Raw genomic sequence first — 26,671 nt, 5'->3', positions numbered from 1 at the left:
GATTTGTTTCCTTTTAGTATTTCCAAGAATTTTTTTATACTTTTGTTCATAACTAAGTTATTAGAATATAGTTATTTTTGGAGTTGTATATCATAAAACCCATAATCATGATTTTTGTGAAATTTTTGACTAAAACATAATAGTAAAATTTTTTAGATTTAAATTTTTCTCGATTTATCCCTTTTTTTCGCATTCGAAATTAGGTGGTGATTTTGACTCTTATTCGACCCCCATGTACTCAATGGCTAGCGGGGCCCATCCTCATCAGGAGGGCCCTGATGGCATAGCCCAAGCCCGTACTCCACCTCGTCGAACACATACACCTACAAGCTCGGTCAATTTCACTCTGTCACTTGACGGATTCACTGAACCGCACCTTTCTGGTCCCGGGTCTGTCCCTGAATCAGTCCCTCTCTCTGATAGTCACTTAACCTCTCCCACTGAGGAATCTTACCCAGTATTCTCCCCCCTCCTTATCCAATTGCGATGGAAGGTTTTCACCTGGAGAATGGTTATTCACCCACATTTTATGCCGGGGTTGCAGCTCCTCGAGGGTATCACGGACCTTTGCCGGGTGTACCCGTTGCTGGTCCTTCAGCGAGGCAAATACGCCCTCCACGTTCCACACCATCTTCGCATCACGCCTGTAATTTTGGGGAAGGGGTTAAACGTTCACACGCACCATTTTTGCAAGATGCACCTGGTTAGATAATAAGCTCTTTTTACATTTTACTCCAAAGTGAATTTTCCAGCGCCTCAGCTACCTCTCAATGAGAAACTAATTATAAACCATCTTATTTATAGAAGCTGTATCTCTTATGAAAACTATCACTTTTGGAAGCTTTGGATTAAAGAGCTTATTAATTACGTGTTTCTTACTATTTGAAGCATGATAAGCATGCACAAACTACATGTAGTATAGGCAATCACTCATAGCTTTGCTCACAAAAAATTGGTAACACTGTTTATTTGAGCGGCTTTTTGCAGCACTATCAGCCATCTTCCTCGCTTTATAAAACTTCTGGATGCCACTTTTCTTTGGAAGTTTTTGGTGTGTCAAACTTTATATGTTAGAAGATTCAAGAATCGTTGTTTCTATTTAGCCATTCGCTCTGGAGATTACTACATGTTTGATGATTATTCCGACGAAGAAATTGACTTGGATTTGATTGCCAAATCTTCAAAAGACTTAGAAGACGAGGAGGCGGCAGAAGTTAAAGAAAAAGGCATCAATGCTGTAATCACTCTATTAATCACTTATATTAAGCCATAGTAAAAGTTTTACTTAACTATTCGGTATTTCTTTTCTATCTTAGCTTTTAAGCCAAGCTATGAAAGGAACAATTAGGCAAAACATCAAGAAAGGTTCGGAAGAGGAATTTGATGTAGGGGACTCTAGTCATTTATCTCCAATAATATCGGCTGACCGATCAACTGAAGTTTCTTCTGTAGTGAGTTCTGACCTTGTTTTTCCCCAGTTACTTTTATTTCTTAAGTATTTCAATTTTCTAGCCTCATCCCCCTCTTTCTCATATAACTTCATTGAGTCTTCCTGAAACATTACCGCCAATACAGAGTAGACAAGCTAGCCATCAAAGTGGACATTCTTTACCACCTTATGACTCTCAACCAACTGAGAGTGAACCACCTGGTGATAGAAGAGCACCTGGAGATGGTAAATTTTCTTTAAAAATAAAAACCAATCCAATTTCCTAATATTTTCACTTCAATAGAAAAACTTATGGACAAAATCAGGTCTTGGTGGGCAATTTTTGTTGCTTTTATCGAAGGATTGCTTATTAGTGGAACTGCTAAATTAAACACGGTTTCTAAAGACTATCGTTACGTAGCGTGCCAGCTCTCACAAGAGAAGAAAATATTAAAAGAGAAGGTAATTTTTTGGTAACTTTTATGGTTTTTACTTATATTGTAGTGTAAGCAAAGCTATTCATTATAGACTGATATTCTATGGTTTTGATAAATTTTTTAACGCGTTCCCTTGATATATTTAACTCTCAAACTGAAACCGGCTTGTCTAGGAATATTCTAAAACCACCATCAGATTACTGACATTTCTAACATTTGCTCTGTCAACTTTTAAAAATTATTTTATTCTAATTTTAATTACCCAATCATTAAATTAAAAGATCAGTGGGGGGAGCCGTACCAGTTGGAGATGAACATGGAAGTTGGGGTGGGGCTTCCTTAGTTCTTTGACTAGTCCCCTAGCAATGTGCAGAGGTCACTTAGTGACTTAAAAAATCATTTTTGATCTTGTATTTTGTAGTTTTCATCCGGTGAGCAAGCTGAAGATATGACTATTTTGGAACGAGATATCAAGAAAGCTTCTCCTCCAGTGCGGTAATTATTTATTACTACTTAAATAGGCAATAACTGTTTAAGTGGCAAACATTAGTGAATGTTTTCAAAACTTATAACATTCTAAGGTCAAAAACTCCTGGTTCTAAAGTAGCCATAACCCTTCAAAAGGGAAGCCAAGATTTGGCCGAAAGGTGATAATTCAAAAACTAATTAAAATGTTTTGTCAAAGCACCTTCATTCCTTTTGCACAAATCACTCCTGTACATCATGTACATTCTCTCTGTTGTGACCTTTTCCCAATGTGGTTTCATTTAAGCTTAAATATAGTTGGTATTAAATTTAAATTTCAGTGTTGAACTATTGGATACACCAGACATACTGGATCAAAAGGAACAACCTCCAGTTATCCGGTTCTTGGTTGCTTTCTACTATGCTCTAGTTTCGCGCTCTGAACTACTTTGTTACCTAATGATTGTAGTCAATGTCATGAAATATGCAAGTGTCAGCTCATTACCACTAGCACTCCTCGCATTTCTGTGGGGATCTCTCTCCGTTCCTAGACCTTCCAAAACCTTTTGGATAACGATAATTACATATACCGAGGTAAGTTTCCTTAATTATTGCAGATGTAGTGTAGTAATGTGATTTTGTTTAATAGGCAATCGTGATCATCAAGTACCTATTCCAATTTAATTTCTTTCCATGGAACAAAAATCCTGATCCAATTGACCCATTTTGGACTCCGCGCATAATTGGCATTGAGAAACAAAGCCATTACGTGGTTTTCGACTTGGCATTGCTATTGGTGGTGTTCTTTCACAGGTTCATGTTAAAGGTAATTAACAATAACTTTGAATGTTATAGAAGTAAAACTGGTTTATTACTGATTTAAATTGAAAAGCGTTTCCCATCATCTTGGCCAAAAGTCTCATTTGTTTATACTACTTGAGGCTCTATTAGGATTTTGGAGCCATTTTGCACCCCCTTAGAGACGACAAAATGATACAATGTTAAGTTTTCACCCCTGCCTTCAATTGGGTGAAAGGACTGTAAAATCACTCCTCTTATAGGCATAGTAAAAGTTAACAGATTGGAATGAAATTTTAGTGTAACAAAATTTTTTGTTGATGAATTTTTATAACTGATGCTAAATAAATTTCCATCTGTGGTCTGGGATAGCCAAGGTTAAAACGTGCAAGAATTGGTGTATATATTGCTATCAATATTCCAATACAAAACGTTGTCATTAATTTGGTCCAATGTCACTTGTTGGCATTCGCAGATGGGTTAGTTTTACATTTCTGTAAAAACCTGTCGGGGGTTTTTAAGCTATGTTAATGTAGGGATGCTAGTAATTACTCTGTAATGCTTCCAAAAAATTATTTATATACTCTTATACGTTGAAGTTGTTAACCATGGTAATTAAATATGTAAAACCTCAACGGATACTTCATGGTTTAAATTTTCATATTTATTTTAAAATTAGCAAGCTTTCGGGATCAAGACCCCTTGTCAAGCAAAGTGACTCGGTTGAGATTTAAAACAGTCACTTTGCTTGACAATGGGTCGCGATCCCGAAAGCTTGCTAATTTTAAACTTTTTCTTAGTTTTTAAAATTTTTTATTTTTTTTGTTTTTATTATAGAGTCTTGGTTTATGGAAAGATAGTGATAGAAGTACTGTGGCTGCTACAACACCTGAGAAAACACTAGAGGATAAAGAGGATGAATCATTGGTTATTTGAACTTTTTTCTGAACTCTTTTTCCAGTGTGTTACTTTGTACTAATTCAATATAATTATTTTACAGATAGTGGATCTCGTAGATGAGAAAGGAGATGGTGATAAATTAAAAAGTAAACTTACCTATGAAGAAGAAGCTAAATTATTAGATGAAGACAAGGAAGGAGTAGAAGAGGAAGATTCTAGTAGCGGTAATTTGAAAACAAATTCATTTATCTTTGCTATGCAATTATTTAATTTACCTTTTCACGTTTACTAGGTTGTTCTGAACCTTCGCCACTAGATGTATTCTATTCAAAGTATGTATTTTCTTATTTTTCATTTTATAATATTTTATTATAAAAGATATTTTTTTTGCTTTCAGAGTGAATAGATTTTTTGATCCGTGCCGAGCTTTCTTCCGCAACTTGCTGAATCCAGAATACAGAGTTACTGTGGACGTTTATGCCTTTATGTTCTTTTGCGATTTTATAAACTTCCTAATTCTAGTGTTTGGATACTGGGCTTTTGGAGTTAGTTATATTTACAATTTTTTTTATTTATACAGGAATTAATTGATATCATTTTATTTAGTCTGGAGGTGAAGATGGAGTAGCTTCTTATTTCCAAGAGAATAAAGTTCCCATTCCGTTTCTAATCATGTTAATAGTTCAGTTTGCACTTATTGTTATGGACCGTGCGCTATACTTGCGAAAATATATTTTTGGAAAATTGTTATTCCACATTTTCTTAGTTTTTCTAGTCCATATTTGGATGTTTTTTATTTTGCCAGCCGTCTCTGAAAAGTGAGATTGTGTTACTTTTTTTATTTTTTTGTAAAAAGTTAATTTTTAAAACTTAATTTTTTTTAGGAGATTTACGACTAATAACAACTTGCCACCCAAGTTGTTCTACTTTATTAAGTGCGGCTATTTGCTTTTATCGGCTTATCAAATTCGATCAGGATATCCAACTAGAATTCTTGGCAATTTCTTTTGTAAAAAGTTCAACTATGTAAATTTGTTCTTATACAAGGGGTAACTGATTTACTTGTACCAATTTTTTACTTGGTCTAATGGTTGTATTTCCACCTAGGTATCTTATTGTCCCCTTTTTATATGAGTTGCGAAGTCTCATGGACTGGATTTGGACAGACACTAGTATGAATATTGGCAATTGGCTGAAAATGGAAGACATTTTCTCAAACGTGTTTGTGCTCAAATGCAATCGTAGAGCCGAAGAAGAATACCCTACACCTAGAGGCTCAAAAAGAACGACTCTCATCAAATATGGAGTCGGTGGCGCTTTACTCTTCGTCATAATTCTAATAATATGGTTCCCTCTGCTACTTTTTGCTTTGGGAAGCACAGTGGGACTCCCTAATCAACCATTAGACTTCTCCGTAGTGCTATCTATAGGAGGATACGAACCAATTTTCAAAATGAACGCACAACGTAACAACATGATATTAGGTCTCAATAAAAATCAATATGAAAGGATGAAATATTCGAAAGGAATTTCCAAATCGGCCCAGCTGTTTTTGAATAATTTTGATGGTTCAGACGTAACTATCATAAATTTAAATGGCAATTCTACAGCCGTATGGGCTGTTAGTCCTCCTAGTCAAGAGTCTCTTATCGCGGAATTGCGGTCTACTTCTCCTCTGACTGTCAAACTGTCTTGGTCCCTTTACCGAGATCCTAATTCAACTGGTGTTGATAAGACTGTTGGGTATGAGAAAGCTATAAAATTGCCCGATGCTGTGAAAAAGGAATTGGCCCGTATGCTTAATAGTTCCGAAGCCGGAGAGGCTGAAAATGTAACCATTCCCAATATCTTCCCTAATTACCTCAAAGCCTCTGCTAGAAGCGCTGTGAAGTATGAAACGGGAATGACTAGTAAGACCTTATTATTTTATTAGCCGTCTTCTACACTGAAAGGTAGTGATATTGTTATTTCACTTTCAGAAAAAGACGATAAAGATATGCTTAGAGATTTAACCCTTTCACTGCGTCATGGTAGTTTTCAAAATTCCAGCGCAATAGCTCAGTGGTGGGAAGTCAAGGATCCAGCTTGTACTGGCCCTGGTTCTGCGCCGTATTATTTCTTGGGTGAAAAGAGAAATTGCGAGTTTCTGCAGGTAGTTTTATTCAGTGATAAAGTTTTCCCTTCAGAACTTTCTGTATTCTCCGGATATGGGTAAGATTTGACTTTTACTCTTGATATCTTTGTGAAAAAAAAATTAATAATAATTTTGTTTTTAGTATTGTTGGACTTTACACGACGTTTGTGCTTGTAGTATCACGATTAGTAAGAGGTTTCGTAGCAGGCACATCATTCACGATTATGTTTGATGACATGCCTTATGTGGACAGGGTTCTACAGCTGTGCCTTGACATTTATTTAGTGCGTGAAAGTGGCGAGTTCACTCTAGAAGAAGATTTATTCGCCAAACTAATCTTCCTATACAGATCTCCTGAGACATTAATTAAATGGACTCGTGTACCAGATCAGGCGCTAGAGAGTCCTAGTTAAAGGAAATAGTTTATTTAAAATTTTAAAAAGCTTTCCTACAAATTTGTGCAGTTCGAGGTTACCCGTGTTTATAAGATAAATACAAATTTATTTACAGATTTTTATTAATACACAAGTTGGAAGACGTAATTTTTTTTATTTCTCATCTTTTAATTGATCTGTTTTCATATTACTGTGTAACTAGATCAGCCTGCTTTTGAAATAAAACTTGTAAAGGGTTTTTTAAAAATTAATTGTAGTCTTTGAAAATAGAAAGATTTTTATTGATAAGGCTGGCCTGTGAGCAGCTTCTAGTCTTGTTAAAAAGATATTTTATAAAGTGATTGACAATTTCACCTAATTTTAAACCTCCAAAGGATCAAAGTACATTTCAGTCTAATGTATTTTACTATTCTATATTACAGACTGATTAACAAAGTACATTAAGTCTTAAGATTTGTTTTGGTGAGTTGTGTAATTAAAATAAGCAGTTAATAGACTAAGCAATCTGGATAAAACTAAATGGACTTTTCTTAGATATTTTTATAGCCCTCTAGCACTTGCCAGTATTTGTTAATGGTTGAGCATCTATTTTAAGTATTTGTCAATGACATTTTCTTTGAGCCATTCGAAGCTTATCTCTAAATGATCCCCATCAATTTCCAAAAATTTTAATTTTCCATCTTTGTCCATTTGTTGTAGACCCAGCCAATCTTCTTTGTAAAGTTGCGTCTCTTGAAGACTTTCAACCTCTTTGCCTTGACCTTCTTTATAGAACCCAAACCATTCAGAATCTTTGGGGTCAACCATAGTGTCTTTTGAGAATTTAATCATGATAAAATTCTTGAGTTTCATAAGATTAGTTTTGTAGGTGGCGTTTCTCGTTATTTCGTTATTAATATCAGCCAAGAATATGCTTTTATGAATATAATCATCCTCGGCCAATGGGTCATGCCAATATTGAGCTTGAACTGATAATCTTTGAACGAAATAAGTGTAGGCACCATAGCTGATTAATTTCCTAACATAGTCGCATAAAGTAGAGTTTTCCCCTGGGCATCTTGGAAATCCATAGACACCTTGATGCTATAGAATTTTAATTTATTGGTTAACATTAGGAAAAAACTACTGGCCTGGCCTAAGATGTTTGGATATATTAGCAACTTTTTCATTCCACCCAGTAAACTACTCAGGACAGGCCAGCTTCTAGTTTGTGTGTGGAAGCTTTGAGAGGGTATGTTTATTTTTGTTTACTTACTTGCCCACCTATGGAAATTAAATTGACCATAGGAGGTGTGGGACATCTTTGGGCCAGTGCACGTAAAAATTGTCCACCTTGAGAAAAGCCAATGGCATTGTAACCATCTTTTAAATTGGGATCTTGCTGAATTTGTTGACAAGCTTCTTGAATCTGATCATTTGCGTTCTTAAAAAATCCATTTTCAGTGTCTTCTATGATGTTATTTCCTATCTTAATTGAGAGTACATGGGCATCTGGAACTTCTTGTTCCAAATATTTAATAATTTTTCCCAAACTTAATGGATTACAACAGGAATCTCCCATTCCATGCCATAAAACAATTCCAGGGGCCTTCTCATTCATGCAATTAATTGCGTTCCCTGAACACTCATTTAAATTAGTTTTCCCTTTAACTTGAGCCAAAAATGAAAGGGCTAATGCAAATAAACCTAACTTTACCATTTTTATTTAAAAAAAAAAATCTAAAAATTTTAATAGAAAATCAAATCACAAGACCAGAGATAAAGCTATCAAACTTCATTATGTCAAACTGTCATATCAAACATCCCTCCCAGGAAAATTTGGGAACTTACCAACTCCCTCTTTGGGAGAATCAAGAGGAAAAATAAAAAATACAATTATAAAATGTCAATTTTTTTTTATTTCCATTACCTTAAAAAAATATTCAAACAAAATCATATCAATTTTGGCTGTCTCGATATTTCTTCAATATCTAAAACGCGATTAAAATTTTGATTGTAAACAATTGGAGATTTTACTAAATAATTTCCATGGCTGATGTTATGTTTTTCTAAATAAGCTTTAGTCTCAAAAGAGACACTTTTTGGCACACAGTGAACAGCAGTGTGTTTAGGCCGGTTTTCATCGTTGGTCGTGGATTGAAACAAGATACGATGATCCATTTGTCCGAGATATTTTTGTGCCAAAGTATCAATATTGGTTTCAGCTGAATCTCTTTTTTCATTAAAACAAAGCGTTTGATAGTTTAATCTTGGAACATATAAAGAATCTCTTGTTTGAATTTCATCCCTAAAATCGTGGTCAATATTGCTAGGTTCTTCCAATAATTGATTTACATTTTGCAGTATTTTCTGATAAAATGTTGCTGGCCCATTATCAATATCGGGAGTTGAAGTTCTATCACATTGTACATTGAAAATATCCGCATCGGGTGAATGTGGATGTTCTTGTACTGATTTTTCAACAATTGAAACATTTTGATAAACTAAATTTGAATCTTTTGAACAATGGCAATGACTACAGTTATTTTTCTTGTTGAAATGTAGTGGTGTAAGATTTTTTTGATGGGTTGAATTTTCCATTACAATAACGCTAGTCATAACGCCAATAGAGCAGTTGCTAGTTTTTGATTGTTTTTCAAATTCCAACTCATTTCTTGGTGGGCTAGTTTGAAAAGTCAACATCTGTTTAACTTGTTCTTGTAGTTTTATTAGTTGTTCATCTTGATGTTGAAGAATATGAAGCAATTGAGAGTTTTCATTCGATCTGGGCGACTGTATAGTCGCATTTTGCAAATTTTCTTTGCCTGGCAAATCCATTTCTACAGCTCTTGTTTGATTTTCTTGAACCTTCAATAATTTTGAAACTTGTTCTTGTAAGTTTTTCAATAATTCATCTTGATTTTTCAACATATTAGTTATTTCCGCAGGTACATCGTGGTTTTTCAATTCTTTCGAGTCATTAGATTGGGATAATTGTTGTTCTAAATTGACTTCGCAAGCTATTTCTCTCCTGGAAACTTCCAAATGACTTGTATCATTTTTAGTTTCTTGTAATTTGCACGGCATGTTTTGTTCAAACAGTGGGGTAGATCTTTTAAAAGTTTTTGGGGTACAAAAATTTGTGGCTATAATTTTTTCTGATGTTGTTTGACTTCTTTTTCCTGAGATTAACTCCTGGGTATTTTGCTCAGGTTTATTTTGGGGATATTTTGGTGTTAGTAATTGGGATTTATTTTCGGAAGAGTTTTCATTAGTTCTGTTTAATGGTTTTAATGGTGAACGAAGTGATTGGTTGCAACCATTATCAGATAAGATTGAAATATCTGGAACAAGGGGTTTTAACATGCGAGTATTGGAAATTTTTCCAGTAAGTATAGGGGCTAATCTAGGCGTATCCTTCACGTTTGATCCAATTTCAAATGGTTTATTTTTTGTTATTTTAGTTGCACCTTTTTTGTTAGTGGTATCTTTTTTGAAGGTTTCAGTACCTTTTTCAAATATTCTGGCCAAATTATCATTTGTAGTTTCGTAGAGAGTTACACTTTGAATTTTGCATGAAAAGCTTGGAATTTTTGGTAAAGTTAAGGTGATTCGCCCTTCTAAGAGAACAAAGGATATTTTACTCAGACCATTGCTCGTAAAACAGTCATAAAATTCTGGCGAATTTGTTAAGACATTGTATAGTATTAAAAGGAAAGGTTTTGGAGGGGAACAAATTCTTTCAATATAGTCGCAACATGAGATGTAGCGTAAACACGCTGCCCATACAAATGGGTGTTCAATTGTTTGGACTCCGGTAACCCAAATACCTACTAATGGGATTGTCGTTATTCTTGGATCAGAGTCGGAGAGGATATTAATTTTTTTCACAGAATCTATACTAACAAGTCCACATTGGAGAGCTGAAGCATCATTTGTAAATGAATTAATTAGTGAATTTGACAATGCTGAAGCGTAGATAGGAATAGGTGGTATAGCTAAAGCGTTGAATATAGTACCACACAATATTACATTTATGGTGAGATTACATCTTCCACCTTGAAGAGCGCATTCTATTGACATGGAGAGTGTGTTGGAAAGATTAACTTTGGAACGCGAACTAAAGTTTTCGTGAAGTTTCTTTAACTGTGGTGTATAGTCATTCTTAGAGTGGTTGCCACTTTCACCTACTTTTCGAATTTTGAATGGAATTAAAATATCGCCCAGAACCACTGCACCCAAGCACGAAACCTCCTCGAATCTGTCTACAGTTATAACTACTGAAGTACAATCTTTGTTAGTTTGTACTGTTCCCAGGAAGTATCCAGCTTTACTTAATCGCTTTTCCAAAGAGCGAAAACCAAGGCTTACTATTTTTTCCTTCAGAAGAACCGTTATATTTTCATTTTTTCGTGGATGGAATACATTTAACGAGTCAGTGGATGTGTGATCCCATAAAACTAAAATATTGGAATCCATTTTCTTACGACTTTAGCAAATTTTCCGAAATTAGTAAATAAGAGACATCGAAGTTTCCCACATAAATTCCGAATTCAAACTTTTCGAAGTGTTTAAAACAGGGTTGCCGAAACAATCTTGAAGAAACCGTTTATCGCGGACAAAGGCATAGAAATCGGATTTTTTTTTTGAGATACACACACATCGGTGTCGACCCGAGGCCTTAGACACCAGCACACACACAATAACTGATTAATCAGGGTGAGATATGTGTAACGGCCACGCCAACGGGGGGATACGTGGGGACACCCTTGGCGGAAGTATTCCGACCACCCGTTAGGGGATTGGTGGTCGTCCTCACACGGCCAACCACAAACTCTGCCTCCCGGACGCCTGGGATTACAGGAGTGAGCCACTACTCCCGGCTCATAGAAATCGGATAAGAACGATTTTTAAAATTATATTTTGTTGCGTGGTCCGATTAGAACTTTTAAAGAACCCTGCCTTGGCACCAGGGCAGGAAATAAGAAATTAAAGTTATCGGACATTTGTCCAGTGACCCCCCTCATTTCCAAAATTTTATCGGAATTTGTCCAATGACCCCCTCCCCCTTTAAAAAAAAAGAGTGAAAACACTTGAAAAACAAGTTCAATATTTATTTAAAATGAGATCTATTCAAATTAAGTTTTGATAACTATAGGAACTAATTTTTACAGGCAAGTCTTCCTATTTCTTTGTAACACTGCGTAATAGATTTTTCTGACTGCAAATCTGTCATGGAAGGACCATGCAAAATAATAGTCATACATTGACTTAAATGTTCATTAGGATCACCGGGCCACCACTTCCCACCAGGAGGCAGGGCCGTCTTTACATACTGTTGGGCCCCTGGCACTTTTAATTTCGGGGGCCTTCTCGAGTGGCGTAAAAATGAGGAGGGGCAGCGCCGGCCCTAGCCCTTAGTCAGGGTAGAGCAAGATATTTTTTTCTATTGTTGCCACGCCGCCCCGCGCCTCTCAAAGGGAATTTTGGCGCCCCTTTCCACCTGGCAGAGGTGGGCAAAAATAGTGAGCACTCGTTTTTGAAAATCCTGCAGTAATGAGCGAGCGCTTCAAATTCGAATTCCAGCTGCTCTTGTTCAACGAGAGGGCTAAATTGAGCAGCCTCTGGGCGAGCGCCGAATAGTTCGCTCCGGCGTTGATGGCTGACGGCGCGCTGAGGGAGATTCCCCCCTCAACGGGTTAGTTCCCTCACTTTTAAGCGCTCACCGCGCGCTGAGCGAGATCTCCCGATCTTCGGAATAGCCCCCTCACTTTAAAGCGACGCGTTAGTACCCTCAGTAGAAAGCGCTGACGCAGCGTTGAGGGAAAATAACCGAGAGAAGGAATAGTTCGCTCAGATTTGAGCGCGGATTTTGATCACGGTGAGCGACGGTAAAGTTCGTTTACGCAAATCGCTCACAGCGCGGCGAGCAAAAATTTCAAAAATCAAACATTAAACTATTACTCGGCTATGGGTTTATTATATACTTTTTTTATTAATAAAATGAAGGGTACTCTAAACGTCGGGAGTTAATGATATCTTCGATTGAATAAAATTCAAAGGTTCTTCCTAATTTATCCAACGATAAACTAGACTGCAAATATTCCGTTTAGTGTTAAAAGAGCTTTATTAAATATTAAAAGCCACAAATTATAACAATAGGCGCTAGTATACAATCTTTTGGTCTTGACAAACTTGGCAGGTGAAATGGGCTACGCGGTACGCGTTTCTTCATTTTTAGGGGATTGTGGCTCGCGCTACTTTAATCGAAAATATTAATTAATGATCGGTACCATAAAAACAAGTGGACATTTACTAACCCCTAATCGAACTCATTTGTAAATCTCCAGAATTTAATAGACAGTTTTAGCAACTACCTACAGGGGCGGTGCCAGAAGATTCTTAGGTGTAGGCTAATAATGTTTATCATTTGTGGGCCCCCTGTTCCTCAATATTGGGCCCCTCTATGTATTGACTTAAAATTCAATTTTGCAAATTCAGGTAATTTATTTATTATTTGATATTAGTGCGGTTTTTAAAATTTTACAGTATTAACTATCATCACATATTTTATTTGAATTTAAAAATCGACTTGATGTGGCCCCGTCAGATCGATTTGTGGGCCCCTATTTAAACACAAAAGTAGGTTATAGCTCTAGTTGCCTACCCCTATAACGCCGCTCCTGACTACCTACACCGGGATTTTAATCACAGTGAACGACGACAGAGTTCGTTTACGGTAAATCGCGAAGAGCAAACATTTCAAAAATTAAACTTCACATTTGACGGTATGAATAAGTTAATAATAAGATTATTTTTAATGTATATGTAAAATATAATACAATATCTGTGCATATAACCATCTTCGATTTTGTCCATTGTTTATGACATCGACAAAAATAACCATATCATCCAATGATCAAGCTAATTGCGAAGATTCACGGTTTTTAAATAATAATTTTTTTCAGGAAAAAAGGGAGGGGTTGGAATTAATATAATGGCCAGCCTGTGCCAATATTAAAACTGTTTTAGTTCCAAATTGAGGTAACTCGATTTACGCGAATTTTCTTTTTTGCCGTTTTTCAAACTTCTTTTACACTAAAAATATAAATATTACAAATAGCGGCCAATGTATAGTTACAAAGTTATCGATTATTTTCCATTTTTAAAAAGAATTACGTTATAAATTTTTATCAAATTTAAATAATATTTTTTAGATACCTGGTTTTGAAACTAATAGCGTTCTTTTCGTTTTTATTTCACACCGAATTTTAGTAATAATAAAAATGTTTGAATAATTCTAATGTCTAGTTTGTGCGGGTAACAAAAATCAACAGTGAAGAAGCTGTCAACGATCACCGTCAAGCTCAGCGTGTGGGAAGTGGGGACCCGCTGGCTGCCGGTGAGTATGAACAAGGAGGGAGGGGGGTGGCATTACCAAGGTAACCTATTTAAAGTTACTATAGACAATAGGCTATAATCACTATGCTGTAAACATTTGTGTCGCGCGAAAGCGATCCAAATCTAACGACTGACGATTATGATAAAAATTACATCATTCTTCCGAACTTCAAAAGGCCGTTATTTTATTTCTGGGGGGGGGGGGGATTTCTATTTGAACTTGTAATAACTTACACACAAATATTTTCTTTACATTTTTCTGTTTTTATTGCTTACGATGTTACATTTTATATACAATATTGGAAATATTTCAATAATTATTTAAATCTTCGCTCTTGCTTGATACCTACAAAGATTCTCAAAAACATTGTGTGGAGCGTGTCATTTTCGCCTAATTTGGTTTGACAACAATGAAACGAAACCAAAATTAGTTACCGCCATACGCCAAACGAGGAGGCAATGAACACCGCTAATGCCCCACAATGGAACATTTTGAAAAAAAGGATCCACCGTGGAACTTCGGATGTCATTAGAAAGTGTTCATCTTGTAAAATACGGAAGCGAACTTAAAGCCTGAAACTGAATAAAAAAACTCAAGCCACAGTCGAAGTACTATAACTCCAAAACTATGGACTCGAAAAAATTAAACTTCGAAGGCGAGAAAAATTATGAACAGCTAAAGCAAAAAACACGAAAAAATTAAACTAAGGAAGGACCGAAATACGAATCGAAAGACGCAGACTTGAGAAAAGTCGACAAGAAACTGTAACGAAATGAGAAAGGAACCTACTATTTATACTATTATTGTAGAAAGGATTACGAAGCGAGGTATAAGTATAGGAAACTTCGAAATTGCCCTAGCATTGGCTATCTTAAACGGCTAAGACCCAAGGGAGGGGCGACTCATTGGCGTCAGTTCGGAATTCTGGCGTTGACCCCGTCATATGACGTTAAGAAGTACACGCTATTGTTGAAATTGAAAACTGCGAGAATGAAGAAAATGGGTTCGATGCAAAATAGAAAAAAACCTCCATCGACTGTCCCCCTATTTTAATATTTTTGTCAGGTGCAGTAACGAGTAAGTGGCGCCCTTGCTGTCTGGAATGGGCAGTGTTGGAAAAAAAAGCCCAAAGTGGGAAAAAAGGTTTGCAGAGCCAAATAGATTCTTTTACGGAGAATATTCGTGGGGGAATCCATAGCTTGACTACATGGGGAGGGGACCGTTAGGGGAAAAAATTCAATAGTGGAGGCAGAGGTAGTACGGCGGTGGCGGCCGCCACATGGGAGATTGTAAAGGGGGGTCGATACGCTCGTAAAAGAGTGTATAGGATTTTATGAATCGGGCCAAGCCGCCAATTCAATGCTTTTGAATTAACTAATATTATTCTAATGTCTGAATATGTCGGCTATAGATTCCAAGGTTCAATAATATCTAATCGGCCCGATTAGTCGCAACTTAGTAAATAGTAACACAGAATAAATAAACATTGTAAATAAATGTAGTAAAAATAGCTAATAATACCATTAGTTAATAATATTGTTACATAAGTATGACACGTCTTATTCTTTATATGCAAAACGTTTACTGATAACTAGCCACAAGAGACACTCTATATAGAGGGCTTCTCGTGTATGACGTGCCCTTTATCAGCATCTCGCTAGGGGTGATTTTTTACCGTGATGACGTCACTCTGTAAATAGGTTTTAGTGAATTATTTCCATTAAATTATGGATTTATGATATTACGTAGTATTTTTATTTTTATTGATTAACGTTTTCATGTTAGTCTATCCGTAGTCCAGAAAAATATACTTTGGAGCTAACGTTCCGTAGACGCGACCCGAATATACATGGTTTTCTCCGTTTTCCTATATGGTATTTTATTATAGAATACTTATTTCGGTTTCAGAAGGGCTAGTTTTGATCTAGTCTATGAAGCTATACGACTCATTTTTAGGGGGAGTTCAGTTTAGCGAAAAGTATATTTATATATGTATATTATAAGTCAAGCCTAAATTAGCGAGTGAATGCCTATTTCGGGGAAATATTTGGTTAGTCATGTCCCGCTGCGACGAAGAGACGTTTCCTATGAGTGGTCAACCTTTCCCTTTTCGTTAAGATGCCGAAAGAGACGCCTTCGTGTCTGGACTCCACCTGCGGGTCCCAAAATTGAAACGATTGGGATAGTTTGGAAAGGGGTTGAGGTTCCACCCCCCCCCCTCTTTTCAAGCTTCAAGTTGAAAGCCGATCGCTAAAACGTAAATACAGCAAATTAGTTTTACCTATAGTTATTATTATTGTTACTAATTATTGATAATTTTTGTTTTTTTATATTTTAGGACGATTTACAGAAAAATATTTTGATATTTTCTGTAACGAACAAGAACTTGACCAAAGGCCAGATGAGCTGATGAATGCCAAGTTAAAGAACGGGGCAATGGAATTTGAACTCCAGTTGTATAAGGAGCAGTTGGACAATGCCAACAAAGCCCCCGAAGTGGCTGTAGCTGGTTGTTCTTGCGTAAAGGTCTCAAAAATTCAAAAACCAGAAGAAGCCAAATAATTGGCTAAAACCAAAACGGTCCTTTTCAGGACCACCTTCGTTTGGTCTAAAGGCCATTAGGCTGTGTGATTCTAAAATGCTGAACTATTGAACCTAAAATATATTCGCTGTTTTAATTGTTCCGTATTTTACAAGATGAACACTTTCTAATGACATCCGAAGTTCCACGGTGGATCCTTTTTTATTTCCAAATGTTCCATTGTGGGGCATTAGCGGTGTTCATTGCCTCCTCGTTTGGCGTATGGCGGTAACTAATTTTGGTTTCGTTTCATTGTTGTCAAACCAAATTAGGCGAAAATGACACGCTCCACACAATGTTTTTGAGAATCTTTGTAGGTATCAAGCAAGAGCGAAGATTTAAATAATTATTGAAATATTTCCAATATTGTATATAAAATGTAACATCGTAAGCAATAAAAACAGAAAAATGTAAAGAAAATATTTGTGTGTAAGTTATTACAAGTTCAAATAGAAATCCCCCCCCCCAGAAATAAAATAACGGCCTTTTGAAGTTCGGAAGAATGATGTAATTTTTATCATAATCGTCAGTCGTTAGATTTGGATCGCTTTCGCGCGACACAAATGTTTACAGCATAGTGATTATAGCCTATTGTCTATAGTAACTTTAAATAGGTTACCTTGGTAATGCCACCCCCCTCCCTCCTTGTTCATACTCACCGGCAGCCAGCGGGTCCCCACTTCCCACACGCTGAGCTTGACGGTGATCGTTGACAGCTTCTTCACTGTTGATTTTTGTTACCCGCACAAACTAGACATTAGAATTATTCGAACATTTTTATTATTACTAAAATTCGGTGTGAAATAAAAACGAAAAGAACGCTATTAGTTTCAAAACCAGGTATCTAAAAAATATTATTTAAATTGGAAAAAAAATTATAACGTAATGCTTTTTAAAAATGGAAAATAATCGATAACTTTGTAACTATACATTGGCCGCTATTTGTAATATTTATATTTTTAGTGTAAAGGAAGTTTGAAAAACGGCAAAAAAGAAAATTCGCGTAAATCGAGTTACCTCAATTTGGAACTAAAACAGTTTTAATATTGGCACAGGCTGGCCATTATATTAATTCCAACCCCTCCCTTTTTTTCTGAAAAAAATTATTATTTAAAAACCGTGAATCTTCGCAATTAATTAATTAATTATTTAAAAATAATCTTATTATTAACTTGTTCATACCGTCAAATGTGAAGTTTAATTTTTGAAATGTTTGCTCTTCGCGATTTACCGTAAACGAACTCTGTCGTCGTTCACTGTGAATAAAATCCCAGTGTAGGTAGTCAGGAGCGGCGTTAGGGGTAGGCAACACGAGCTATAGCCTACTTTTGTGTTCATATAGGGGCCCACAAATCGATCTGACGGGGCCACATCAAGTCGATTTTTAAATTCAAATAAAATATGTGATGATACTTAATACTGTAAAATTTTAAAAACCGCACTAATATCAAATAATAAATAAATTACCTGAATTTGCAAAATTGAATTATAAGTCCAATATTGAGGAACAGGGGGCCCACAAATGATAAGCATTATTAGCCTACACCTAAGAATCTTCTGGCACCACCCCTGTAGGTAGTTGCTAAAACTGTCTATTAAATTCTGGAGATTTACAAATGAGTTGGATTAGGGGTTAGTAAATGTCCACTTGTTTTTATGGTACCGATCATTAATTTAAGTTGAGAGCGCGCTAATATTTTCCTTTAAAGTAGTGCGAGCCACAATCCCCTAAAAATGAAGAAACGCGTACCGCGTAGCCCATTTCACCTGCCAAGTTTGTCAAGACCAAAAGAATGTATACCAGCGCCTATTGTTATAATTTGTGGCTTTTAATATTTAATAAAGCTCTTTTAACACTAAACGGAATATTTGCAGTCTAGTTTATCGTTGGATAAATTCGGAAGAACCTTTGAATTTTATTCAATCGGAGATATCATTAACTCCCGACGTTTAGAGTACCCTTCATTTTATTAATAAAAAAAGTAAATAATAAACCCATAGCCGAGTAATAGTTTAATGTTTGATTTTTGAAATTTTTGCTCGCCGCGCTGTGAGCGATTTGCGTAAACGAACTTTACCGTCGCTCACCGTGATCAAAATCCGCGCGTAGCTAGCGCTCAAATCTGAGCGAACTATTCCTTCTCTCGGTAATTTTCCCTCAACGCTGCGTCAGCGCTTTCTACTGAGGGTACTAACGCGTCGCTTAAAAGTGAGGGGGCTATTCCGACGATCGGGAGATCTCGCTCAGCGCGCGGTGAGCGCTTAAAAGTGAGGGAACTAACCCGTCGAGGGGGGAATCTCCCTCAGCGCGCCGTCAGCCATCAACGCCGGAGCGAACTATTCGGCGCTCGCCCAGAGGCTGCTCAATTAGAGATAGAGAAAATAAACTCGTTTGCCTTGAGTACTCGCTCACTTGAGCAAGCCGTGTTTAAAACTCTATATGCTCATTTTTCCGAACGCTCGCAACTTTTTGCCCACCTCTGCCACCTGGCCGCTGTCGTGGCGCCTAGAGCGACCGCTCCACTTGCTCTACCCTAGGGCCGGCGCCGAGGGGGGGGGTAATGAACCCCCTTAATTTTTAGGAATAGCAGCCCTCCCCGTTGAATAGTAAAAATTAGTGGGGGCCGCCAAATTCACCTTCTAAACTGCACCCCCTAAATCTAGAACGTTCCTAAAATATTCGCGTCTAGAAAAGTTCGGTGTATACAGTGATTTCAGTATCACGTGACACGACGTCACCTATGCTTTTTACCATAGAGAAAAAATCCCGCACAAAATGGCGGCCATAGCCAAAGCTACGAATAAAATATATTCGTATATTATATACTCTATAAAATAAAACAACATCTTCTAAAACAACTTATCTATAATTTTTACAATAAAAATATGTTTAGTAATATTTATCTCAGTCACTTTATTTGCTTTTACTTTTTTAAAGATGTAACAGAAATTTTCAAATTAATCAGCCTAAGCTCCAGAGAAGGGGCAATATGTTTAAGATATTCCCAATATCTCTTCTAACTTGGTGCCGAATTTCCGTTACAGAAAATTTTCTTTACTCCGAATTTTCCCACCGGCTATCGGCTAATAATTTCCAGCAAATTTTCCAACATCGAGCTTACCTATAGCTAGCCCTAGACCCCATTATATCAAATACAGTTTAATTAAACGCAGGTGGCACTGTTGCAGACAATGAGACTGAAACGATGGCATAGGCCTAACAAGCAACAAAGTCGGACTAGCACCAAGGAATTGAAATAAATAACTGTAGAAAAGTTAAAAACAAAAATAATTCTTATAAACTTTTATATTTAAAAATTAATTAATAATTACCATTCATGAAACGCATCGGAGAAAAACAATTATCCCATAGTGCTCAAACTATGTAAAAATATTTGTGTATGATAGTAGACGTTACCGACTTAAAGGGAATAGAACCTCCAACGCGTTCTTTATGGAAGACCCCATCAATTTCCTTTATTCCCTTCACAATCAGCGATTATCAGCGCCGCCGGTGTGAAAAGCCATGGGAGGCAGCGGACGATATTGGAACCCTTGGAGGGCGACAGAAATACCAGAGGTTATATTCCCTTTAAGTTATTACATTCTTTTGGAAATTTATAAAAACAAACTCTTGGAATCCCACGACCACACAAATCGGTTCCATAATGCTATTAAAATCACTTAGAGAAACGTTTCAGTTGAACAGCTAATAGGCCCTTCAATAAAAAATCTTCAAGGAAATCGCCAAGAAGTAATGTTTCAGAGAGCCAGGACCCGAAAGATATTGTTTATATAGTGCTTGTTGAAATAATGGAAACATTTCACCTGTATGGTATGCAACAAGTGTTTCCTTTTAGCCAGCCTAAGCCAGCTAGATTTTTTTTATAAATATTTGAGCTTAGGAAAAACCCGATAGGCTGTTTACGGGTGAAAAGTTTTCATTATTTCAACAAGCACCAAATAAACAGTAAATTTCAGATCCTGGCTCTCGGATATATTACTTCTTGGCAATTTCCTTGATGATGTTTTATTGAAGCGCCAATTCAAACCACTATGGCCTACTAATATATAAAAATAGGCTGTGTCCGAAACACTGTTGGTGATGGAAAACAAATTATCGAGGGTAGAAATAAGCTTAGACTAAAAATGCGGTGACGTTGTCCGCCCGTCGTCATAAATCGTTTAGTCATTATGTAAAGATAAATTTTTAATATTGAATGGTTTTGTATTAGGCCTAAGGGGGCCCCTCTTGAACTCGGGGCCCTGGGCCAGGGCCCAACGGGCCCAATGGGAAAGACGGCACTGCCAGGAGGCCATCCCTCTCTATTTAGCACAGGCACAGCACAGACTCACAGTTACGGAATAGACTATCAAGTATCAACTTCAGTAACTCGGTACTTCCTCATATTTTTTGTAAAATAATTTTTAATATTTTTATTTTGTAGAAAAGAACATTCCCAGTTTATTGAAAAAGTTATCGGACAAATGTCCAATGACCACCCTAATATTTTGAAAAGTTATCGGACATATGCAAAATGTATCGGACAATGTCCAGTGTCCTGTGCTTATTTCATGCAATGCTTGGCACATGCTTTTCGTTTCGCTGGCAACGAAAGTTACGCCATCGGCGCCGCACTGCGTAATTTGCAAAAACGCATTAACGACCAAAACTCGATTTTGAGAAAAATGGGTAAATGTATATTTACTACTTTATTTGATAACACTTTCCCTATCGTACAACAAACAAGTGGGTCAAGCCCCAAATATAACCTCTCCTCGGTGGAATTGTAAACCTCCTGCGACGGATTAAATGACTCAGACGAAACAAACGAGTTTAATTTAAAATATTTAATAAAATATTTCGAGAGCAACTAACGCTATTATACTTGGAAATCGCGTAACGTAAAACTTAAATTCGTTACATCTAAGTAACATTATTATACATCGAAATGCATTACATAACATTCACATTCCCCGATTAGTCCACCCACTACCCAAGCGCCCAGTTTCAATTATCGTTGACCCAATAGTGCGATCGCGTTCGCAACCACTTATACAGACACACAAACACACCCTAACACCGATCGCATTTTACATAAAAATAATTAATTAATTTTAAATTCAATATAATTCACAAAAGCGTAAAATGTTGTTGAAAAATTTTTTACAAAATTGTAAAATGTTGTAGGAAAAAATTGACGTCAATAACTTTATAACAGCGTAAAGGACTATCGCTTAGCTGTTTTTGAAAAACACCGAAGCTTAACAAGCGTCGGTGGCTGAGGTGTTAGAGTAAATCTCTCCACGCAGCAGACCCGGGTTCGATTCCCGGCCGGCGCCAATGAATCGCAAATAGACACTAAGACGAATACCGTGAACAATTGGTGGAAACCCTGCCATCGGAAGTTGAGAGGTTGTTAAACACTCAGCATTCGGTCCGTCCCAACAAGAGAAAGTTGGAGAGGAAATGCACGTACACACAACCAACACTAACAGAACCAACACTAACAGAACCAACACTAACATAACACACTCAACACCCACAACCGTCATAACACAAACTAAACATTCACAGCCTACACATAAACATTAAAATAACGTAATATCCAATCAAACTGCATCCACACTGTCGCGACGGTGAGCGTAAAACCATCAAAACCAAACCCAACCGTATTGTAATCCGTTAACGCTCAACGTCAAACGGTGGTTTTGCCATCCATTAGACTTCGCTCCATAATTCCTAGCAACTGCGAACGCAAAGAGCCCTAGCAACTGCGAACGCGGTGATTTCAACACAAAGCGTACGCAGTGATTACACTTTACCCCGAAAATGCGTACGCGTTCGCAGGACACAGACACGGTGATTGTATAACCCCTCCAGGGTACAAAGTACCCTCGGAGAGGTAAAATTGCTGTCTAGTAGTATTTTTCCTCCTCTTTAAGAATCTTTGGTCATTGATTGGATTATTTTCCTCCCAGTTCATGAAAAATAAGAGAAATGCGTTTGTGCAACTTAAGTTTTCAGAATTTGATGAGCAAAAACGCATTAATGCGTTTTTATCAGAAAGTTCATCTAGTTGTGATACAGGGTTCTATACGAAAAACGCATTAATGCGTTTTTGTTCAGAAAAGTTATTGAGCTGAGATACTGGATTCTTTACAAAAACACATAAATGCGTTTTGTTTAGGAAAGAAATAGGGATAATAATTGAAATAACGGTAAGAAAATGGGAGAAACTTACCACAAACGCATTTCGGGTTTTGGTATTGAAATTTTAATTTTTGTGCGTGGTTGGCGTCAAGTCTGACATATATTACTATGGCACACGCTTTCTTAAATCTTTATTATAATATTAACTTATAATGGAATTTATTTTTACCATTACAAAAAAAATAAACTACATGAAATACAGCTAAAACCCCAAATACAGCAGGTTTCATTTTACCTGGATAAAAATGACTAAAATTCAGTTGAGAGTAAAAATAGGAACAGTGTTATTTGACAGCTCGCGATACTGCAATCACAGATACAAGTTACTCACAGGTGAAACATTTAACCTGGATAAAAATGACTAAAGTTTCTTTGAAAATGAAAATAGTAACCACATTATTGCATCTAACATTTTGCACTTGCATGCTAGTTAGTCTTTTAAAGGGATCCCTCACTCGCAACAGGGGTCACAAAAAAACTGGTTTTGAAGCACACTGCAAGTCTGGATTTTATGTTACCCCTAGCCTCCCCCTGTTGTGAGTGCTGGATCCCTTTAACTAAATGCCATGACTTTTTAAAAGGTCTTCACTTTTTTCATTTTCAGGTAGCTCTACCCAAAATAGGCGTTTCGTTTCCGGAATTTTACAAACTAATTCTTTCATTAATTTCCTCTTCTTGCTTGTCGCAATACCACGGTAATCGTTGTTTGGCTGTGGCATTTCATGAACTTTTTTGTTATTAAGCCTTTGTCTCTTTTGGATAAAATGAATATTAGGTTAAATTTTATATGAAAGAAAATGTCAATTTTAAAAATTTCGGACTTAAAGAACTATCACTTTCAGAAGAAAAACGCAAAACTCAACTAACCTGTTTTGAAGAAGTTTAAAATAAAAATCAGCATCCATCACCAACGGTTAAAGTTTCAACGTTACAGCGGTTTTCTTGGCAACTTGGCAGACGATTTTTAAATCACGAGATGTTATCTCTAATTTATGATTGGATAGATCGGAAAAATGCGTTTTTGCAAATTTTATTATCGCAAATTTACAAGTTAATGCGTTATTGCACAGCAAATTCGCCAAAAAGGTCAGATAATGCGTTTAGGATTTGTTCTTATCTTAAAAACGTCTGCGGATTCGCAATCAGGGCCCTCAAATAACCTTAGAGAATGCATTATCTCAAAAATGTCAAAATGGTTGTTAATGCGTTTTTGCAAATTACGGCAGTGGAGAACTAACACTCTATTTCGCGTAAGATTAAATGGCCGACTTTAGCTCGACGCTAACGCGGTTTTTTTGACATCTTTAAATCGACTTATGTTTAATTAAAATTGAAGAATGGCTCAAAATTGCGTAATAAAATCGTGTAAGAGTAAATACACAAAAGAAAACATCTTTTCACGGGATAGTGTTAGAAATAGTCTTCTTTTTACCATTATTTCCAATCGCTAAGAATGCACTAGAAAACGCGTTTCTTTCAAATCATAGAAAGCTAGTTTTTTTTAATAAAAAATAAAGAATGGTTCAAAATTGCGTAATTAAATATTTTAGGAGTAATTACTCAAACAAAAACATATCTTTTCACAGGTTACTGTTAGAAATAGTTGTTTTACGCGCAATGGTTATGGGGGAAACCGGTGCACAGTAATGGTTTATCGCGAATATCTACGTTAGTATTGTATTACGAACATTAGGGCCCAGTTATTTCCTACAAAAATGTTCTATGAACATTTTACATACGAGCAATCGTTGTGTCGTATTCGCGGTTTTAACGTTGTAATCAGAGATAGTATATAGCTAAAGCGTAGCTATCTCTGGTTGTAACCCGAAACGCGTTTTACAATTTTGCGCCTTCGTTGACTTAAAACGCGTCCGTCGCTCTTCATGTAACCGCGTTTAAAATTTACCACCCAGCTAACTCTTGTTATTTCTGCAATAAATCGCTAGAAAATAAAGCTATTGTGAAGGTTGTGTGAGAGAAAATGATGGGAAAGTCGGAATAATAGGTCACTTCAATTTAAGTTCATATTGACTGCCGTAAGGATAAAATCCACAAGACTAGTATCAATGCTTTGAAAAGAAAACGCGACACCGACGAGACTGTTCGACATGTAGAACGCGAGCGAATCAAACGTATAATAAATTATATTTAATACTTTAAATTAGTATATACAACGCTAAATGTAGACCTCAGAGCCAGCAAGAATATACTTGGTTAATGCCTTATATAATCCTTTAGCAAAGACAGTTTCTCTAAACAAAAGTACATTTAATTTTAACAGAAGCAAACTGAGAACCTACTATAAACTAAGTATTCTCGGGAAACTATAGAGGTATACACTTGGAATGTCTAAGGTTCCATTGGGACGGTGATACGAAAGCGCGTCGAGAAAACGGCGGGGCTTAACTACGTCAAGTCAAAGATAATTTAAACTCGTACCCTAGATTCGAAATCACTCTCTAGCGCGTTGCCGATAGCGTTTACACACTTCCCGCCGGAACTCAGAAAAAATTCGATCCATGGTTTGCGCCTTACCGCAACCAATGGAGCCCAATTTTTCTGAGGTCACGTGTCGGAAAAGGGTAAACGCTTCGTAATAAAACCGTCAATGGGAAAGCTCTAAGTATTCGAATCTAGGGTACGAGTTTAAATTATCTTTGGCCAGGTGTAAGACGTAACACGACATTTCAAATTTATTGGCTCGAGGTTTGACGCGAAAAGAATGCGTCGTCATGGTAACAAAGGTAAAAAAGGCTTATAAAACAATGGATTTAAAACCTCAAATTGTTATCGTACTTAATATTTTGAAGTAATTATAATGTTCTTCGCGAAAGAAATATAGTGATACCTAATTTCAGGTATTTGTATGGTTATAAAAGAGAGAATCAGGTAAGCTAATAATATAATAACCATGACTAGGCTTAATGACGAGTTTTCGTCGAATTAGGGTAGCGAGGCGGGAGAGTTTTTCTCGTGAGTTTTCCCGCTTTAAGACACCCCGTGTCTACGATCGAGCTTCATCACGGCCATAAAAATCTTCCTTAGACATTCCAAGAGTATACCTATATAGTTTCCTGCTGGTAGTAATTTAAATTTTTTATGTCTGGAATGTGATGCGTTTTTTTGCCATCTCACGGCAAGTAGAGGCAGTTTTGAAGATACAAAGACGAACACGTGTAACAATAAAAAAAATTATTGTAGAAGCTGGCTCACGCACGTCTTTTTATTTTAATTTCGTAAAATAAAGAATTTTCATGCGCTATTTTCTGTTTTCTGTAATAAAAAGCCGCATCACAATTGAGACATCCTTTTCCTGCTTTAAGACCATAGAAATAGAAATAGAAATGAGACTAGAAGCAAGATTAGATTGTGGTGAGATATACGAATTAGAAGGCGGCCGTGAGAGTGGAATCGCCAGTATTCTTTGTGGGAGCACGCCATCTATTTAAAAAAAATAGGTTTAATTTTTTTAATAGATGGCGCACTCCTGCGTGGATTAGTAGGTATTCCACTCTCATGGCAGCCTTCTAGCTTGCCTGTTTTCATTGAGATTACTGGATAGCGCAGTGGTTCTAGTCTCATTTATATTTCTATGTTTAAGACAAGCCCGTTTCTACGAGCGTCATCACGGACGTAAAAATCTTCTTTAGACATTCAATTGAAGTCCGCACAACCGTACTCCTTCAATTGAAGACCCCCCACCCACGTACTTCTTCAATTGAAGTCCCCACCCCCGTACTCCTTCAATTGAAGCCCCCCCCCCCCACTTACTCCTTCAATTGAAGACCGCCACCCACGTACTTCTTCAATTGAAGTCCCCACCCCCGTACTCCTTCAATTGAAGCCCCCCCCCCCACTTACTCCTTCAATTGAAGACCGCCACCCACGTACTTCTTCAATTGAAGTCCCCACCCCCGTACTCCTTCAATTGAAGCCC

At 36.8% G+C, this 26,671-nt stretch overlaps 4 protein-coding genes across 12 annotated transcripts in view; 2 read left to right on the top strand and 2 right to left on the bottom strand.

Moving 5' to 3' along the window:
- Piezo (piezo type mechanosensitive ion channel component) overlaps positions 1–6,809 on the top strand; it is a 48,872-nt gene extending 42,063 nt beyond the window's left edge. For 7 of the 8 annotated variants that reach the window (XM_090158884.1, XM_090158883.1, XM_090158879.1 and 4 more), the window contains 17 exons: positions 1,104–1,237; positions 1,317–1,451; positions 1,513–1,675; positions 1,734–1,891; positions 2,288–2,361; positions 2,448–2,513; positions 2,673–2,925; positions 2,981–3,157; positions 3,967–4,056; positions 4,130–4,253; positions 4,322–4,361; positions 4,427–4,574; positions 4,636–4,847; positions 4,914–5,078; positions 5,137–5,939; positions 6,009–6,240; positions 6,306–6,809. In XM_090158884.1, coding sequence (XP_090015010.1) covers positions 1,104–1,237; positions 1,317–1,451; positions 1,513–1,675; positions 1,734–1,891; positions 2,288–2,361; positions 2,448–2,513; positions 2,673–2,925; positions 2,981–3,157; positions 3,967–4,056; positions 4,130–4,253; positions 4,322–4,361; positions 4,427–4,574; positions 4,636–4,847; positions 4,914–5,078; positions 5,137–5,939; positions 6,009–6,240; positions 6,306–6,576 — 3,245 coding nt within the window. In that variant the 3' untranslated portion in view covers positions 6,577–6,809. The remainder of the gene's footprint in view (positions 1–1,103; positions 1,238–1,316; positions 1,452–1,512; positions 1,676–1,733; positions 1,892–2,287; positions 2,362–2,447; positions 2,514–2,672; positions 2,926–2,980; positions 3,158–3,966; positions 4,057–4,129; positions 4,254–4,321; positions 4,362–4,426; positions 4,575–4,635; positions 4,848–4,913; positions 5,079–5,136; positions 5,940–6,008; positions 6,241–6,305) is intronic. The other variant, XM_090158881.1, reaches the window with a different exon arrangement.
- Positions 6–1,091, top strand: LOC149926880 (uncharacterized). The gene is made up of 2 exons (XM_090158895.1): positions 6–703; positions 805–1,091. Exons 1-2 carry the CDS (start codon positions 487–489, stop codon positions 891–893), a joined length of 306 nt encoding a protein of 101 aa, XP_090015021.1. The 5' UTR covers positions 6–486; the 3' UTR covers positions 894–1,091.
- On the bottom strand, positions 6,623–8,318 carry Ppt1 (Palmitoyl-protein thioesterase 1). 2 transcript variants are annotated; one of them, XM_090158892.1, is made up of 3 exons: positions 7,814–8,318; positions 7,113–7,641; positions 6,623–7,020 (listed from the first exon to the last, which is right to left on the bottom strand). In XM_090158892.1, exons 1-2 carry the CDS (start codon positions 8,255–8,257, stop codon positions 7,144–7,146), a joined length of 942 nt encoding a protein of 313 aa, XP_090015018.1. In that variant the 5' UTR covers positions 8,258–8,318; the 3' UTR covers positions 6,623–7,020; positions 7,113–7,143. The 2 variants fall into 2 exon arrangements, with proteins under 2 accessions (XP_090015018.1, XP_090015017.1); XM_090158891.1 differs by having other exon boundaries at positions 6,623–7,641.
- Positions 8,319–8,455: 137 nt separating this feature from the next.
- Positions 8,456–11,154, bottom strand: LOC149926877 (uncharacterized). Its single transcript, XM_090159111.1, has one exon. The coding sequence runs from the start codon at positions 11,014–11,016 to the stop codon at positions 8,491–8,493; it is 2,526 nt and encodes an 841-aa protein (XP_090015237.1). The 5' UTR covers positions 11,017–11,154; the 3' UTR covers positions 8,456–8,490.
- Positions 11,155–26,671: the final 15,517 nt, after the last annotated feature.

The sequence above is a fragment of the Leiobunum rupestre genome, chromosome 9 (genome assembly GCF_980474605.1).
Source record: "Leiobunum rupestre chromosome 9, qqLeiRupe1.1.hap1, whole genome shotgun sequence".
Classification (NCBI taxonomy): Eukaryota; Metazoa; Arthropoda; class Arachnida; order Opiliones; family Sclerosomatidae; genus Leiobunum; species Leiobunum rupestre.
Note: the sequence above shows the minus strand (reverse complement) of the source record. Positions and strands in the feature narration are given on the sequence as shown.

What these genes read in the sequence shown, in the direction of transcription:
- Ppt1 (XM_090158891.1), bottom strand. Translation starts at nt 8,257, where the DNA reads ATGGTAAAGTTAGGTTTATTTGCATTAGCCCTTTCATTTTTGGCTCAA. An exon ending in TAATTTCCATAGGTGGGCAA is followed by an intron (nt 7,642 to 7,813) that starts GTAAGTAAACAA and finishes AAAATTCTATAG; the next exon opens with CATCAAGGTGTCTATGGATT.
- LOC149926880 (XM_090158895.1), top strand. Translation starts at nt 487, where the DNA reads ATGGAAGGTTTTCACCTGGAGAATGGTTATTCACCCACATTTTATGCC. An exon ending in ATTTTTGCAAGATGCACCTG is followed by an intron (nt 704 to 804) that starts GTTAGATAATAA and finishes TCTTATTTATAG; the next exon opens with AAGCTGTATCTCTTATGAAA.
- LOC149926877 (XM_090159111.1), bottom strand. Translation starts at nt 11,016, where the DNA reads ATGGATTCCAATATTTTAGTTTTATGGGATCACACATCCACTGACTCG.